Source organism: Apus apus, chromosome 4, assembly GCF_020740795.1.
Source record: "Apus apus isolate bApuApu2 chromosome 4, bApuApu2.pri.cur, whole genome shotgun sequence".
NCBI classification, from domain to species: Eukaryota; Metazoa; Chordata; class Aves; order Apodiformes; family Apodidae; genus Apus; species Apus apus.
This window is the reverse complement of record NC_067285.1, coordinates 33,727,135-33,744,542: the sequence shown is the minus strand read 5'-3', so window position 1 is coordinate 33,744,542 and position 17,408 is coordinate 33,727,135. Positions and strand designations below refer to the sequence as shown.

At 49.7% G+C, this 17,408-nt stretch overlaps 2 protein-coding genes across 22 annotated transcripts in view; one reads left to right on the top strand and one right to left on the bottom strand.

Moving 5' to 3' along the window:
* The window catches only part of CHST3 (carbohydrate sulfotransferase 3), a 354,774-nt gene that overhangs the window by 77,170 nt on the left and 260,196 nt on the right, over nucleotides 1–17,408 (top strand). The gene's annotated exons all lie outside the window — the stretch shown is intronic.
* Nucleotides 1–17,408, bottom strand: part of COL13A1 (collagen type XIII alpha 1 chain) — a 196,776-nt gene that overhangs the window by 14,213 nt on the left and 165,155 nt on the right. For 13 of the 21 annotated variants that reach the window (XR_007889270.1, XR_007889276.1, XR_007889274.1 and 10 more), the window contains 16 exons: nucleotides 14,847–14,891; nucleotides 13,063–13,095; nucleotides 12,213–12,239; nucleotides 11,512–11,574; nucleotides 9,849–9,902; nucleotides 8,692–8,778; nucleotides 7,977–8,030; nucleotides 7,737–7,781; nucleotides 7,032–7,100; nucleotides 6,472–6,495; nucleotides 5,395–5,448; nucleotides 4,811–4,855; nucleotides 4,313–4,465; nucleotides 3,400–3,498; nucleotides 1,922–1,963; nucleotides 1,381–1,407 (listed from right to left, as the gene is read on the bottom strand). Coding sequence is in view for 5 of the 21 variants with exons in the window: in XM_051617147.1 (XP_051473107.1) it covers nucleotides 1,381–1,407; nucleotides 1,922–1,963; nucleotides 3,400–3,498; nucleotides 4,313–4,465; nucleotides 4,811–4,855; nucleotides 5,395–5,448; nucleotides 6,472–6,495; nucleotides 7,032–7,100; nucleotides 7,737–7,781; nucleotides 7,977–8,030; nucleotides 8,692–8,778; nucleotides 9,849–9,902; nucleotides 11,512–11,574; nucleotides 12,213–12,239; nucleotides 13,063–13,095; nucleotides 14,847–14,891 (921 nt within the window). In the remaining 16 variants the exon portion in view is untranslated. Of the gene's footprint in view, nucleotides 1–1,380; nucleotides 1,408–1,921; nucleotides 1,964–3,399; nucleotides 3,499–4,312; nucleotides 4,466–4,810; nucleotides 4,856–5,394; nucleotides 5,449–6,471; nucleotides 6,496–7,031; nucleotides 7,101–7,736; nucleotides 7,782–7,976; nucleotides 8,031–8,691; nucleotides 8,779–9,848; nucleotides 9,903–11,511; nucleotides 11,575–12,212; nucleotides 12,240–13,062; nucleotides 13,096–14,846; nucleotides 14,892–16,096; nucleotides 16,234–17,408 lie in introns of all 21 variants that reach the window. The other 8 variants (XR_007889275.1, XR_007889280.1, XR_007889285.1 and 5 more) reach the window with 7 other exon arrangements.

Below are 17,408 nucleotides of genomic sequence, written 5' to 3'. Positions count from 1 at the left end.
CACCAGAGGCAGCAACCTGGTTCTTAGCCCAGTCTGACGAAAAGCAGCACCCATGAGACCACCTCTGAGCAAGCACCTGGGCTCAGGCAGGGGCAGCAAGAGGAGATTCAGGCCCCGTGGGTGAAGGTGGTCAAAAGGGAGCTCGGCTGACTTCTGTGCTGCTCTCCCTGTCTGGGAGACTGCCCCAGGGACTGTCAGGTAAGTACAAGCAAGCAGAAGTTTAGCTGACAGGGTGGTTTTTACACTTTAGGATGTGGATGCATTGGAAGTCTATTCCTGTGTCTATAAGCTTTAATAAATAATAATCATACTTAAACCTTTTTTTACAGACTTTCATACATGCAAAAGCATCCATTTCAAAATCTGGGGGGAAAAAATGCCATCATTCCTTTCCCAATGGTGTTGTGTAAGCTATAAAGCAGAATTAAACAATATATTCCTTTTCCATAAGTTCAAAATGCAACTCAAAGGTTTCTTCCCCCCCATCAACTCCTGTTCATCAGGCATTTTAAAACACTGTCTTGGTGGTTGCAGTTTGAAACAGAAGTGCCAGAAGGACCAAGCGGGCACAGAAACAGTAAGAATGAATTCTTCTGCAGTTTCAGGACAGCACATTGCCAGCTATCCCTACCAGCACTCCAGTGACACAGCCACGTGTCACTGCTCCACACCACCAGCTGGCTCAGGCACAGCCCTGGAAGAGTTACTGATTTCTGACATCTCTGCACAGGAATGTTCTTCCTCACCACTACTCAAAGCCTGATTACAAAAACACTTACTACAGTTTGAAGGGGTGGAAAAAAAAAACCCAACAAAACCTTTCATGTTCAAGACATCTCACTGCACCTGCTAATTAAGCCTACATGGATCTTCTGTTCAAGGAGAAGCTGGTGCAGCACTTGCTGTGTCTATAAGCCCAGGCTGTGGTGTGGGAGACTTTCACCTGCCTTTGTCTGGCACATATTCCAAAGACAACTGCATCTCATGGAAGTTTCCCAGAAACTTGCTAGCAGTAGCTAGTGAATTACAGACCAGCCAGGCAGACAATTCTATCTATAATCAACATGTGGAGAAAAGATGAATCAGGGTAAATACACCATCCCCTTTAGCACCCAAATAGTGCTGGTAAACAAATATTAAGCATAACCAGAAGAATTAAGACACTTCTCTAGGTGAAAACTGGAGAAAGGAACTAGTTTTCTGGGTCCTAGAATGAGAGCTGCTAATCCCATTTCCTTCAAGTCAATATTCAGAAGTACAACTCCTCTTACCAAGGTGGTGAATAACATGTGCAAGCTAGGAGGTTCTTACTGAAAAATTCTTGCACCTGGGAGAGAGTCTAGTAGAATTTCAGCAACAAGCCAAGTTTTGCAGCCTTACCTTCAGTCCTGGGAGGCCCTGAAGACCCTGTAATTTGGGACAAGAGACAAAACGTAAGTAACATTTAAGGAGCTGCTTGAAAAGCCAGGTATCCCACCTCAGCATGCAGCATAGGAGCTTTTGGCACAAGGAGGGCACCAATCCTTAGCCCAGAGGCCTCTTTATTTGTGTAAAGGGCACTTCATGTACTGTTCTCATCTGGTAACGAGGAGGCTCAGACCAAGAACAACCTGGCAGTGGGCCAGGCTTGCTATTAAGACCATTTTTGCAGTTGATCCCTTTAATCCCATCCACCCCCTCTTACTACTGTCTTCCCTTTCATCTCAGACTAACATAACCTTCTCTCTTTACCTACCCAGCCCATCGTAGCTCTGACCTGCCCTGGGGGTGGTGGTGGTTTTGGAAGTGATTCCAAGCATGTTCCTGTTTCAAGCTGCAGTGTTTCAGACCAGTTTTCTCCTCCCAGAACCCTCCCCAGCCATTTTGCCCCCGATCCTCATTCCCAGTGTCTTGCTCCTCAGCTAAGTCTCTCAAAACTTACTGGAGGTCCTGGTGGGCCTTGGGGTCCAGGGGGGCCAGATATCTAGAAAGCAATGCAAGAGAAGTCACTGTCATAACCTGCTGCCCTCAGAGGTTAAGGGGAACTGCTCAGAGGGGAGAGGCAGGGTACAGCTGAGCTCCACTGGGCTTGGAAACCTGGACTCCCCCCCCTAAGGAGTGTGTTAGGAAGTGGCAGCAATCAGGGTGGCTGAGAAGCAGCAGCAGGACTCTGGGGAGGGTTATGCAGCAGTTGCAGAGAGTTAGGAGGAAATCAAGCAGTGAATTTATTATTTATATATGTTTAAAAGAAAAATATTCACTTCCACTATCCTACCACTGCTTCTGCAAGGAGTGACAAGGTCACCAGCTGGCAGCTGTTTCAAAAGACAGGAAAGAAGATGGCTGGGCTGGCTCCCCACATGCAGGAGAGTGTATTGATAGCCTGTGGGACTCCTTGCTGTAGGGTGGTACAAGAGCTTGGGAGACTTCTGAAGGGAGGACAAACTCATGAAGCCCAAACCTATTGAAATCTATCCATATATATGTAGATACACCCAGGTGTTGTTCAGGAAACCCCTTCACTGCAAATGCTGAGGACAATATTTGTTAGGCTGCCCATGATCTCGTCTCCCCGAGGTGTTCACTATGGACTGCTTGTGGTGAGCTAGACTGTCCTTGTGTAAAGGAAAAGCAGGGCAGCAGGAGCTAGGAGTGGCTGGCAATTCAGTCCCTCAAGATGAGGGTGGGATGTGCTGGCTCCTGGCAGAGCTGCTGCCAAATCATCCCTCCCCTACTGCCCTGATTGCAGAAAGAAAATGAGAAAGGAAACCTACTGATTCTCCCAAATTTCCTTTATCTCCAGGCTCAGCCTTCTCTCCCTGCACACAACAACCAACCCTGTCACCACCAGCTGCACTCTGGGGTCTTGCTCCATCAGGTGCCATTTGTGAGCAACCTGTACATAGAGGAGCAGCAGGTCCCCAAAGGAGGGAGAGGAACATACCATGAATTTCAGACAGCCCTCCTGCAGGTCTGCTTCCAGAGGAGAGACACCCTGCAAAGAGGGAGGCCTCTGGGAGTGGTACCTCATGGCTGTGCAAGGGGAATGCCACAGGACCTTGCTTAACTTTCCCCAGCTGTGGCCTGACAGGTTTCTGCTGCACTACAGCCTCTATGGGAGGGAGCACAGCCAGCAAGCTGGGAATGGTGCTGCCCTGCCAGCAGTCAGGTGTTGTGGCTGACTGAGCCACACAGGCTCCAGATGGCAAGAAGGGCAGATGCCCAGCTGGCCCCTGCCTGCTGCTGGAGACCTGACCTGATGGACATTTGGTGACACCCAAGCACCTAACTGTAAGGGGTAGGGGTCTGAGGCTCCCGAGATGATACTCTTGTCCTTTGAGAAAAGAACCCTGGTATGTCACTCTATGTTGTTTCCTCTGTGTCAAGCAGGAAAGAGCTGCCTGTCTGTTTCACTCTTACTGTCAATCCTGGAAGTCCAATGGGACCTGGCAATCCTGATGGTCCTGGCATCCCTTGGTCACCTCGTTCACCTTTCTCTCCAGTGGGGCCATCAAGACCCTATGGATCAAGAAAGACTTGTGGATTTTTTTTGCACGACTGATTCAGGCAGACATAATAAACACCACTGCAAGAGCTAAGACTGGGTCTGGTCATCCTGAGAACACACTGGAAACCCCAGACAACCATCAGTTGCCAGGGAAATGTAGGGCTTCACTAGTGTTGAAACTGGATGTGCAAAGGCCTCAGCACCCTCCTGTTATCAGGGATGTGCCAGTCCCCAGAGCAAGGATGGGGAACTGCTTTCCTGCCTCCAAGTCCTGCTTGCAGTTATGCAAGCTTGCTGGAGTCCATGCTAGAAATCACTTCCCAAAAGCTAGCTGTTGTGACAGCAGGAATTTTAGCCTAGTACTCTTGCAGAGAGGCAGAAGCTTGTTGCACAAACCCCTCTTGACTAGTGCCAGGGATACAGGAGTTGTGACAGACTGAGGCTGGGAGACTGGGCCCCCTGCCCCAGCTAGTGGCAGGGATAAAAGTGCAGTCACCCTCTTAGGAGGGCATTTGTGCTGGGACCTCCACTGCCTTGCTCACAGTCAGCCTTTTTCAGTGACCTTTCAGTTCAAGCAACACGCCAGGTAGCAAAGCTGAGGGAGTGACACAATGCCCAGAGGGCAGGGCAGGCAGCTGGGACAGCCACTCCAGCAAGATGGACAACACATCTGCCAGGCAGCCAAGAGCTTGCTTCTGTACTGGTACACTTCCCACAGCAGCAATGAGGTGCCTCCAGCACCTACCTCAGAGGGGCACTGAGGTATCTGAGAAGCCCCAGGGCAGGGGAGCCAGCAGTGCCCCAACAGGCTTCCTGTTTACTCACCGGTGCACCAGCTTGTCCTGGCTCTCCTTTATCACCCTTTTCTCCTGACACCCCCACAGGGCCTGGCTCTCCCTGTATTCCAGGTGGTCCATCTTTTCCTGGCAGTCCATGAGGGCCAGGGGGGCCCATTTCTCCTGGCTTGCCACGTGGTCCCTAGAAGAAATCCACACAACAGAGTGAAATGTTTACAGGCAAGAGTAGGGTTACTCCTGCAGAGGGACTCCCTGGTCCAGAGCCTCTCCCACTGCTCATCCTCTCACCCTCAGCAAAGCCATCTGAGGAGTCACAGGCAGGACAAAGTGCCATGCCATCCCAATGACTCCTTATAACTTAAGACTTGGATTAACCATTAATGCTCAGTTTTTGTGAAGGAAAACACTTTTTCCCCCACCTCTTTGGGAGAAGCAGCTGTGCAACATCAGGGACAGAGATGGAACACACTAACCCCAGAGGAGACCACTGAAGGGAAGAGCAACCCACAGAGGTACAATGTCTCACCTTTTCTCCATCATGGCCTGGAGGACCTGGCAAGCCAATTTCACCCTGAAACACAAAAATTGTGACTTGGGCAGTTTGAAAGCAGCTATTCTGAGACCTTCTGTGAGGCAGCGTGATGATGAAGGGAGGGGCATTGGCATTACAGAAATAGCCTGCAGGGACCCTGGTAACCAGCAGTCACAGATAAAAAAGCATGGAAGCCCCTGTTGAAACAGTACATGGTGTGACTTGTTAAAGAATTTCCCCAGCTTTGTTTATCCTGATGGATAGTTCATGGCCCCAGTGCTGTAACACAGTCCCCAACCTACACAGTTCCCCCAGAGAGACCAGTTCCCATAAGCTGCTTCCTAAAGGGGAGGGGAAGTAGAAAAGATTCTCCATCTCATCTTTCAGATAAGGCATTATCATTGTGGGAAAAGATTTTCAGGATATTGTGGATGAGGAGGAATGGTAGAGAGCAAAGGGACAGTCTGATAGTGCTGGACAGGGAGAATAGGAGGATTGGGAAGGGTTGAGTAGGGGAATTTTGCCTGGACTGTTCTTATGTTTCCCTTAGCTCTGCAAATGCTGAGCTGAGCAAATACCTTCTGTCCTGGTGGCCCTGGAGGTCCAGCCACACCCGGAAGTCCTGGGGGTCCCTAGATAAAGAAAAAGCTTGTTTTCAGAGCTTTTGTTTTCATGTTTTGAAATGAAACAGCTCTTCCGAGTTGAAGGGGAATTTTTCCCAGGGACTCCTAAAATTGCATTTGTCTGGGAAGCTGAGCAATGGGGTCTTGAGAGAGCAGCAGGCCAGTCCAAAGTGAGTTGTAGATAAGTGTGCATTTCTTCACATTCTCATGGAAGGGAGTGAAAGTGACCACAGCTACCTGGCTCCTGAAACAGAGATGAACTTCACAAGGTTTTCCCTTCCCATCTACCAGGGGATATTTTTAGAGCAGAGCTCACAGGAAACACTGTCCCACTCAGATCCCAAGCACAGCCTCAGCAGCACTAACACCACCAAGTATTTTGAGCAGATTTCCTGATAACTCTTGGCAGTTACCACTCTAAGGAGACCTAAGGAACACTTTGGCCTAACAGGTGATGCTACACAGACCCATTTTGTACTGCATTTTTTTTTTTAAATCTTGTTTTCCTATCCAGGTGTCTTGCCCTGGGAAGCAAAATATGGGGACACTTTTCCCCTTTATTTTGGCTCAAAATAACTCCTTTGCCTCTCTCTGTCTTCACAGGGCTTGTAGTCACTGCTGCTTTAAATGATCAGTTTTGCACAGGACTGTTATATCAAGTTATACTTCTCTATGGTGAAAACAGATCCTCCCCTCCCATCACAGAAATGTCCACCACAGATTGCCAGTAAAAGCTTTCCTGCCAGGCACCCAAAGGTCTCCTTTTTCCCCTACTTTGGTCACCCCCCCTTTCCCTTGCTCTTCCCTGCTCCTTCTGAGCAGGATGTTTTAGAGGAATAAAGGGCCTGATTAGAATTCAAGTGCCACGATCAGAAGGCAAGATGAGCTCTTCCTTCAGCTGTCAGCTGCCCCAACTTTAGCTTCCAACAGCAAAGGCCACATGTTTGAGCTGCACCTAAATTGTCAGGCCATCTGCTTAGGAAGAACATGTGGCTGCTTGCTTAAAAACACACAGCAAAGCTAAGAACTCACCATCAAGGCCAAAGTTCGTATTTCCTAGGAAAAAAAGGGAAAAAAAAGTTTAAAAATAAATCAATCAGAAAGAAAGACAGCCATTGGAAAACTGAGCTTTTTCCTGGAGGTGGCTTGTCCTCCACTAATGTGACACTGACCCAAATTAACAAGAAGCCTAAAAATAACCCAAAACACCCAGCTCTGAGTACCATGGAGTTGTTATTCTACTATGTCCCCTTTTTCCAAGTAGTTCCCAGGCTAACCCAGAGCTGGGCACAGCCACACGCACCACAGACCATCAATCCATGCTTCCAAGGAGCTCTGCAGTCCTTTTAGCCACCACAAGTCCTGAGTCACTCCTGAGAGGCCTCTACGTGACCTCTAAACCCACCAGTGCTAATATATCAACTAAACAAGGGGTGCAGTGAAGAAATCAGCTCCTCAGAGGGACTAGAGAACAAGTAATTCCCTTTGCTGCTCCAGTTGAAGAAGCAGATCTACCTTGTTCCCAGTTGTCTGCATCCCCTGGGAAACAGTAAAGCACCCAGCAGTCACCTCAGAGGAGGGCAGTTGCTCACCTGGAGAGCTTCACTGATGTTACCATCATAGTCCATCATTTCATCCTTCCCAGGCTCTCCTTTGGGGCCCTGCAAAACACCAGCTCTTTAGCCAGGGCTTGGGGATGGCCCTTCCCCTGGGGAGCTGTGGTTCACCCTGAAAAAGGGGGCTCAGGGCATCCTGTTTTATGAGCCTTCAGCTATTCATTTATTAAATAAAGCTCTTAAAAGCACATTTGATTGAGAAAACACTACAGAAGTAGCCAGACAAGCCCAGATCACTGTGACATGATCATCAAGCTGGCAGGTCTGGTAAGGGGTGAAGTTGAGGCCAGAATCCAGGAACTGGATTGCCTGACCAATTGTCAGATTTGGGCACACACCAAACACCCTCCTGCTGCCTTTTGCTGACATGCCAAGAGCCTGAGTTCAAACTGGGGTGTCCAAACCCACCTCCACCTACAAATGAGCTCAGCATTCCCCCCCCCCCCGGCCCCGAGATAGCTCAGAAGACTTTTTCCCCCCCCTATGGAGGAGGGGTCTTCTGATGAGGGTGTAGAGTGGAGAAATGGCCTGCCTCAAACTTAGCCATTGCCCAGCAATAAGCACTTTGAGTGACAGTGAGAACATCTGTCAAGAAAACAAAGACCTAGTCTAGAGTGCCAGTGGGATCCACCATCTCCATACCCCTTTGAGGAGCCAAAGTGTTAATGAAGGGACACCTACCCTTGGGCCCATGGGTCCCTGGTCTCCTGGTGAACCAGGTTCCCCCTGTAACAAGAAGAACATGCTATCAGCACAGTCTCTTCCTTTGCTGGCTGGAGCTTCAAGAGTCGTTCTCTGCTAGTCCTCTGAAACAGTCTAGGACTAAACAGCTTAGTTTTAAAATGCTCCTTTTTCAGCTAAGTTTGGTACAAATTTGCAGCTACTGAACCTGGAGCTGGGTTGTGGAGAAGCACTCTGTACCTTTTCCCCCCGTGATCCTGCAGCACCAGGCTGGCCAATGTCACCAGCTTCTCCCTGAGAGAAAGAGAAAGGGAAAGGGATGAGTTTGTATTATGTGGAGAGGCTGAGACTCCATTGCTGGCTTTGGTTTTCCAGGGGGAAGAACTGCTCCAACCAAGCAGCCCTGCTGTGCCCCCTTCTCCTCAGGTAACCCAAATCTCCTGCTACAACTTCACACCTGGTCCCCTTCTCGTCTACCCAGTGAGGAGGGTGTATTTGGGGTGAAGAAAAGCACCCAATTCAGACCCAAAGTAAGTGCACAGGAGGGCTGTTCCAAGGACACCCAAGGCAGGATTTTACTGCTGCTGCTCCTTGAGGAGATATAGAAAAGAAAGGGGAGAGGAGACTTGGAGAGACTCCATCCTGCTTCCCTGAGTCCACCCTGCCTCAGGTACCACAAGGACTGGAGGCTGGTTTAGATTCTGAGCAACTGGTTTCTCAGAGCGTAAAGAAGAGAAGATTTGAACACAAGGAGGGTATTTTCCTCCTGGAAACAGTTCACAAATTCTCTCACCTCCAGCATTTAAAACAACAGAACTGAAACATGCTGCAGAACATGCTTCAGCAGGTAATCAAAGGTAGGCACAGATGGACACAACCTTTGCCCCCTCCTACACATCTTGTGTCAGGCACAATCCCTCACACCACGAAACTCACTGGGTGAAAAAGCACTCACCTTTGGTCCAGGGGGCCCAGGCAGACCTGGAGGGCCAGGTTCTCCTTTGCCTCCTGCCAGGGCATTCTCAGCATTTCCCTTCTCTCCCTGTTTGTGAGGAAGAACAAGGAATGTGTCACAGCTCAGTCTCTCCATCTCCATAATTTCACTTGCCAAACTGTTGGTTTAGAGAGATGGGGCCCAAGACAAGGTCCATCAGCTGGCCCCTTGGTAGCCAAAATGTCACTGCTCCAGAGCCACCAGCTGCCCAGGAACCAGATCAACACAGTCCTGCCTGGGGCTCCACCTAGGGCCCTGCCAGTGGTCACTGCTATCCTCATCCCTTTGGCTGCAGTACTGCTCCTTGGCCCTTATTCCCCAGGGCCATGTAAAGCTGCCTGTGGACAAACCTCATCTCCCAGCCTGCAGTTTAAACACAACTGCTGAAATTGAGCTGATCAAACCACCTGATGATGGCTTTGTTTGGTACATCTCCCTCTGGAGCTGCTGCCATCAGCCAGCCAGTCAGCCCTGCAGAAAACATCCTTTGCACAGAGCAGATACAAGGGCAGCAGCAGGAAAGCTTTGTTTGCACTGAGCTGTCATGACACCCTCCTCCTTTCCTGAAATGGCCACTGTCATTCAGTGCACTGTCCCCTTTTCCAAAGGAAAAGCACCCTCTGAATGTCTGCCTGGAAGGATGCAATTCCTGTGCACGTCTCAGGGCACAGGGAAAAAGGCCCAGTTTCAGAGCTTAGCTTTAGCTGACCTTCCCTGGGTCTCTCTGAGCACAAGGCTACCCTTCCAACCCAAAGCACAGCAGTGCAGCTCCCAGAAACCCCACCTCCTCCTCACACACGGACCTTGGAGCAGAAGGGAGGCTGAGATGCCACTTTACCTCTGAGCTCATGCTTTTAGAGGGGAACTACTGGAACCCCATTCCCTGACCATGTTCCCAGGACCACAGCCTCACCCTCACTGCATGAAGGCACATGATTCCTCACAAAAAAGCATCCCTTGTGTCACACCCTGTCACAGCCCTGGCTGGGGCTGCTGACACTGACACCCAGCTGAGCTCTGCAGAGCACGCTGCATGAGCTGTGCACAGCTGGCACAGGAGGGAGGAAGGAAAGGGGATGAGGAGTGGCCTCCCCTAAAAAATCAGAGAAAATACAAACCTTCATGCCAGGGAGTCCAGGAAGCCCAGGATCACCAGCTCGTCCCTTCTCACCCTGTTGGCAAAAGAGACACAGTCGAGGCTGCCTCTGCAGGTTCTGTCCTGGAGGAGCAGCCAAAGCTGCTCCTGATTTCAAACCCTCTTTCCCTTCCCCATGGGATTTTATTTTAGGCATAGACAAGGCATCCTCCAGCAGTACCTGGACAGCGAAGGTTTTCTCTTGTCCTTTTGACTATCTCTGCACATCACTGCCAGTTCTAGCCAAAGGAATGTGAGTGGGAAAAGGATCCAGGATCCTCCATGTATGTCTGCCTTATCACTCTGGTCTGCTAAACCCTGTTCCCTGTCTGTCCTTCAGCACAGACTCTCCCCATTCCATATGCCCAGAGAAGTTGTCACCCAGGGTGAACTTTATTTGGAGTACCCTGATAGAGTTCAGCTCTTCTCACAGAAACTGCCCAGCATTTGCTTGGTGAAGTGACTTGGCTTAGTTTACCAAGACATCTGGGTCATCCTTTGAATATTCCTGGTCTTTATGGTAAAGTTAAAATCTATTCAGTCCACCCCATACACCTGCTAAACCCATGGTTCCCAGCTACAGTGTCCTGCTGTGGACCCTTTGGGAGGACAGAGACTGATACGAGAGGTTTCTGTTACCATGAAGAGATGTTTCAAATGCCTCATCAGAGGTGTGTTCTTTCCTGCAATCCTCACATCTGCAAGACCTAACAACTTGTGCAGATTGCCAAGAACCCCCCCCAGGTTCCTAGCTCTCTCCACAACAGCAGCGCACTGGACCAGCAAGGCTAGCAAAGAGCTCCTCTTGCTGCCGTGTCATTGCCCACGAGAGGCTGGTGCTGCACACCAGTCTCATCAGAGCTCAAGGGCACACACCTGACATGCAGGGGACTTGCATCAGTGCTCCAGCAACAGACATGCACTGGTCACTCCATGGAAAATAATTAACAAGCAGCAATCTTGGGGGTTTTTTAGGCAATTTCAGAGTGCAGTGACCCCTTTCTCTAAGGTAATTTGGCCTCCAGCCACCTGTAAGGCCCCCACTCAGCTTTCCTCCCCTGCCAGAGCATGCACAATGCTGCTGTAAATTAATGCTTCTCTCCCCAGAAAGAAGGAAAACATTTGCAGGACCTCGTGTCCAAAGAAAAGGTTTGGCCATTGGGTTTTTTTGTAAGAATATAATCCCTAATCCTGTCCCTAAGCCTCTGTGAACCCCTGATTCTGCCTTGCTCTGCTTTTTGGTATTCTACTTTTCATTCAAGGCCTGGTACTCAGTGCACATGCCAGGAAGGGCTACTGAAAACATCCTGTGCTGCCTGAACGATGCAGAAGAATTTCTTGGGGAGGCAGATCAGATTACTGAATCTCTGTTTAGGATGTTATTTCTGGAATCAAAAGATGCAGCACTGTCCTCAGTCGTTCCCAGGACAGGACTACATCTCAGGCATTTCACACTGCCCCTCCAGCCCCCCACACCTCTTCCCAAGCAGGAGCACACAAACACACTTCACCAAGGGTGGGCAAGAGCCAGAAAAGGACACATAATCCCCCACAAGCACGACAATGCAAGGCAAAGCAGGCTCCTGCTGGCAGGGAACTCAGCACAGCACTGCCAGGACACCAAGCCCAAACACACAATGTCCTACCCGCTGCCCCCTCTTCCCTGGCAAACCTGGGGGGCCCATTCTCCCCGGGACTCCAGGCTCTCCCTTCGTGGGGAAGAAAAGAGACAGAGAATGTGCCTGTTACATGCTGTCACATAAGCCAGAGAGTCTCAAACAAGAGGAGCCAGCTGTTCAGAGACCAAGCCAGCTGCTCAGGGATGGAGAGTGATGGGGTATTTTTGTACCATGCCCACCACAGGAACTGAAATCAGGTCACACTACAACTGAGACAGGGGTGGCTGTGCTGGGCTGTGTTTGGTGCACGGCAGAGCAGCTCCCTGCAGTAACTTGGGAAGGCTTCTGGTGGACACAGAAGTGCTGGGAGGCAGAAGAGGACAAGGGGTGGGGGGGCAGGGGGGAGAAGACTTCACACGCTTGCTAAGCAAAGTGTGCTGTGGATATTTTGTGGAGTAGGGAGAAAAGGAGGAAGGCAGCTGGAGGGTATTCCCATCAACACAGACATTAGCAGGAGGGAAGGAATCTGTTTGAACTATGGTCCCTCGTCACTTGGCATCACTGTGCCTACTACCATTTTGCTTACACTGGCAGGTGTCATTGGAGCCTGTACTTGGACCCTGGGAAGTACAGAGCCATTCCTCAGCTGCTGTAGGAGGGGATAAAAAAAAAAAACAAACACACAAACAAACCAAAAATGCAGGCTCAGAGCAAAGCCTTCCAAGTACCTTTTCTCCTGGAGTCCCAGGCTCACCCTGGTGAGGAAAAGACAGGAAAATAGAATGAAAAACCAGGAGGAGGGAGTACAAAACCTCATAGAACTACCAGAGTGGAAGGGAGAACATTCGTCTGTGGAGGCCTTGGGCTTCTCAATAAAGGCAGGAAGATTATTTAAAAGCATATTGTTATTATTTGTGGCTGGAGCTTGTGTTATCTTCAATAGCCAGCTCCTAGGCTGCTGTCAGGAGCCAGCAAGCCTCAGACAAGAGGCATTTCTGAAACTGAGGAACCACCTTGCAGTATTTCAAGAGAAGGTCTAGATGTGAGACAGTATAGGAAGACAAGACTCAACAGCTGGCATTAAGGAATTTGCCAACTCCTAGCTCTGTGCACACAAGAGCAGAGCAAGGCTATAGCTGCAGCTAGGGTGGGTGTGTTGATAGGGGATCAGTGTGACATCAAGGGGGAAAACCCTCCCCACCAGCCCTGGAGATAACTTCTTTATTTCTGTCTTTCTCCCCAGCAGTTAGAGGGAATCAGGACGAAAACTCGTGCCCTCCATGCGCATCTTGGATCCCCGGAGGAACTTTTAGCCCCCTCAGTCTGCACCTCGCCCTTTCTCTGTTGCCATCCCTGTGGAGTCCCACGAGTTCACCAACCTCTCTGACCAGAGAGGTGGGGAGGAGCAGGGGGGGTGCGACAGGTCTCCTTTCTCTACCCAAAGCAACAGCAGTTCCGACATTTCCCTTTAGTGGGAGCTGTCCGACCGTTTTCCTGCCCCTCGGGCTCTCTCCTCCCTCCAGCCCTTGCCCTTCAACGTGCCCTGCTCAAGCCGTCGCAGCCTCGTGTAAAACTGACCTTCATCCCTGCGGTGGCCGTCCCCGGGGCGCCCTGGCGGAGAGAGAGGAAAGACAGGAACACCGTGTGTGAAATGGATCCGACACAAACTTTTATAAAACAAAAATAGCATCAGCCAGGCGGACCTAAAAAAAGGCAAAACCCACATCTTTTCATTTCCAAAAACGCTGCAGTGATGCTGTAACACCACACAGCTCTCATCCTCCTTAAGGCAAGTGGCTCTGCTTTCCAGAAAGCTCCTCCAAAGGCAGACCTTTTGAGCACAACCAGTCAAGACAACCAGATTTCCAGCCCCAAACACACACACACACCCCGTTTTTAGTCCTGCAAGTGAAGCAAAGGCCAACAAGCAGAACAGTGTCAAGTAACTGAGGAATGCAATGACAGGCTGAGGACCAAGCACACGGTTCAGGGCTTGATCCCAGCTCCTTCAGCTCAAGCATCCTGAGAAAGGCCAGCTCATACCCCAGAGCCTCAGTCTTGCTATTTCCCCTCATTCTTTATCACAGACGACAAACCCTGCAGTAAAATGTTTTGTGGGAGAGCTCTGAAGCCAGCCAACTCGGGGGGAAAAACAAACAAGACTTCCAAGCACTGCAATTGAGGTGTCATTCTGCAGCACAGAGCAAGACACCACCAGGGGACCACTAGTCCAGCCAGCCCTGTGATCTGAGACAGGTGCTTCGAAACCCCAGGAGGCAGCTGCTCCCACAGGGACAGTCACATTTTCCTCGACAGCACTGATGCAAAAAAGAAAGTCTTCCCTATCAGCCCTTTGCTTTGAGATCTCTGTATGCCCTGTGTTAGTATTGATTAGGTCCTGGTGAAAAGGTCCAGTTATGAAAGCAAGTATGAGGGATAATAAAGGTCTAAGGAGAGGGGAGGAGGCACAGCAGTGTTAGAAACTGGGAAATGAGAGGGGTTGGAATGTAGCAGTTGAGGCAGAGAGGAGGACTGGGAGCCAAGTTCAAAGTGAAAAGAGCTTGGAAAAGTTCAAACAAGGAGGAGTGGGGAGCCAGAGAGCAGCAGGATCATACCTCTCAGCTTTCTGAAACAGAAATCAGGGACAAAGCTAAAAAACACAAGGACAGAAGATGGAGATCAGGGATTCTACACAATAAATGGGGGGAAAAAAAAGCATTCCAGATCATCTCAGGGGTCAGTAGGTTTCAGCAAACACAGACAAGTCATGAAAGGGATTACATGCAGCAAGTGGCCTGGGTTAGGCTTTCACAATGTGTTTGGGATGCCTGTTCCTCAATCTTTGGCCTTTAAGTGGCAGCGAATGCAGAGGATGTTATTTTCCAGTATTTATCCTCAAACTGCAATGCACACACATGCAGGTTTGCTCACACACTGACCATGACCCATAGCTGCATTGCTCCAGGCTCACAGGTGCATAACCCCACTGATGGCAGTGAGATAGCACACAGTGCTGGGGAACCCCATTTACACCCCTTGGGAACCCAATTTACCAAACACCAATTCCTTAAAAAACATTGCCAATTGGCTGCTCTCACTAGCATAAAGCACTAAAATCCTGATGGTGCAAGAGTGCCAGACTGGGCATGCCATTTGCTTTGTAGAATGATTCTTTCCCCCACCATCTCCTTCTTAAATTAGGCCCTGCTATCTTGCAATTTAGAAGCAGAAAATAATCCAGCTGTGGACAGTCACTGACTGACAGACACACACAAATCCAGGGGATGCTGTTGCATCAGGGACAGTCTGGTGGTACAGGTGAGATCAGGCAGACAAGTGTCACTCCACTGTTTACAAGGTACCTTAGTGCCATGTCTTCCTGGCAGCCCTGGCATGCCTCTCTCCCCCTGGAAGCAGAGCAAGAAACACAGAGAAAGACAGCAAGAGACAGATGTGAGTCCTTCCAGGGCTCTGTGAGGAGCATGCAAGTGATGAGATCTCCTGGGTGACACAGGGCACAACTCATTTCCTGACTGTCAGCAAGCTGGCTGCCCCATCCAGAGCCTTCTCCCACCAGGGGTACCTCTCCAGCCTGCTGCGTACAGCAGGACTGACCTTGCTGCAGTGCCACAGTAGCAGTGCTGGGAAGAGAGACAGCATCTGCACCCTGCCTTTGCACCCTGCCACCACACCCTGTGCCATGGCATTCTGCAGCTATAGAGTCAGTCTGTAGTGACTGCAGGATGAACAAACTTATCCAGAGACTTGAATCATTAGCCTGAATTTTGTCTGGTGGCAAACGGAAGATAAACCATCTTTAGACAGCCTGCTTACTGCTTTTATTTTGTTCTGAGTGTTTAGCCTTTACTTGAAAGGACAGTTTAGCAGGGACATAGGTATAAGCTTTTTTTAAAAGCACTTTTTGTGATCTGACATCCCATGAACTGCATTTGGCAAAATGCTGTCCAGTGCTATAACATGCAAGACCCAGGCACTGCAGGCACCTCCCACCCTATGCAGGATACTTAACTGGGGTGTTTTCAGCCACAAGAAAAAGAAACTAATCATTATGAAAGCTGGGAAGGCCACTCTCAGTCCCTCCTTCCGAACTGCATTCCCTGTTTCTACTCATAAATGAGACAGAGAGGGCATGGCCAAGGCTTCCTGCTGGGAGGCACCCACACTGCTTGCAGAGGCTGCCCCCACAGAGCAGCCCAGCATGGGAAAGCAATTCCTCATCCCAGAGATTTTCCTGGAGGAAACTGGCTGCCCAGAGAGCTGTTTAATTATTTAGCCCTACAAAAGCAAAGCCACCTGAGTAAGAGGGATCAAGGTAGCCTCTTAAAGGGGGCAAGTTACAAAGCAACCACACTACCCAGCATTTTCTGATGATGACTTCAGCTCACCTGCACAGCCCCCACCAGCCCCAGCAGGATCACACAGGCACCAGGGCTAATTAAAGAGCAGGAGCAACAAACATGACACTGCACCATTAAAAACCAGAAAGAAACCCCAGAGCACAAGTTAAAAACAAAACAAAACAAAACAGCTCTCCAGAACATGTTGAAACCCTTACATGTTTGAAAGCCATTGTGATATAGTAAGTACCCACCAGGCTGATACCCTTCACGATCCCCCAGTGCTCTCTGGGACTGGAAAGGGCTGCACAAGGTGCCACAGCCAGGAAGCAGCAGCCCACCAAAACCAGCACTGGGATGGTGCAGCCAAGCCAGAAGCTGGGAAACATCACTAAAAGGCAGATATGAAAGACAAAATACCAGTACAGGTCCCCAGTGGGCTCCAGGAAGGTGGTCAGCAGCATCTCCCAGCTCTCCTGAGCTGATTTATAAACTACCTCCATGCCACTCAGTACCTCTAGAAGAGTTCAGCTCCTTTCTCCCTCCAGCCCAGGCAAAACCCTCACACTCTCTTCCCTTACAACTGGTGTGAGCAGCTTTAAACCCACTCGGTGCCAATCATGGCCGAGCATGCCCCACAGTGATCAGCTCATTAGCAGTGCTGGTTGCAGGCTGCCAATTAAAACAGAGACCCTTTTTGGCTCTTGCTGTGAAAAGCAGTTAATGAGGAGGTTATTGAGTAAGGCTCTGGGCAGCTTCTTTATTGCTCTTTGCTCAGAGCATGACAAAAAGCCTCGTCCTAAGGACCTTTCCATGAAAAAAAAAGACCACGTCAGTAAAGCTGAATGTGATGGGTAGGCTGGAGGGCAGCAAGTCAAATGCTTATTCAAGTGACCCAGGTGATCACACTTACTGGTTGTCTAATGACCTTCATGGGACACAGATGTAGGTCTCAATATGATCACAATAAAAATGGTGGCCACAAAAGAAAATAGTTAAGAGAGAATCTACCTTGGGCTGCATCTGTCACTGGGTGAGGAGAGGTTATTGAGTGAACAATGGGTCTGTGTGAAACCAGAAAGCTCTTCAGGCCTGAAATGGTCTTCCCTGCCAGCAAAAGCAGAGTTATGCTATGCAAAATTGGTCACTACAGCTAAACTATGAATCATAGTGTTTGTCCTGGGCTCCTCAAAACCAGGAGAAGGTTAAACCTAGCCCAGGTAACTGGATCCAAAGGTGGAAGCATCAAAAGCCTTCCAGAGACTCAAATGATCCTCCTAAGTGGGAGGATGACAGGAGGAAACAATTTCCAAAGACAACAAAGGTATGTGCCATGTGGATGCTCAGGAGCTGCTGCTGGGTGATGATGTCTGGTTGCTGATTTAGGGCTATCTCTGCACTCCCCTTTCAATTCCTCTGAGCAAAGAAGAGATGAAGTCGAGAGAAAAGTGAGCCTGACAATAACAAATGGAAGTCTCTGTGTGAAAGAGGAGGCTGCTATGGCACTGGGGAACTGGCCCTTTGAAGCTGTGATTTAGTTCCACAAAACATGTGGCAGGTTTCATC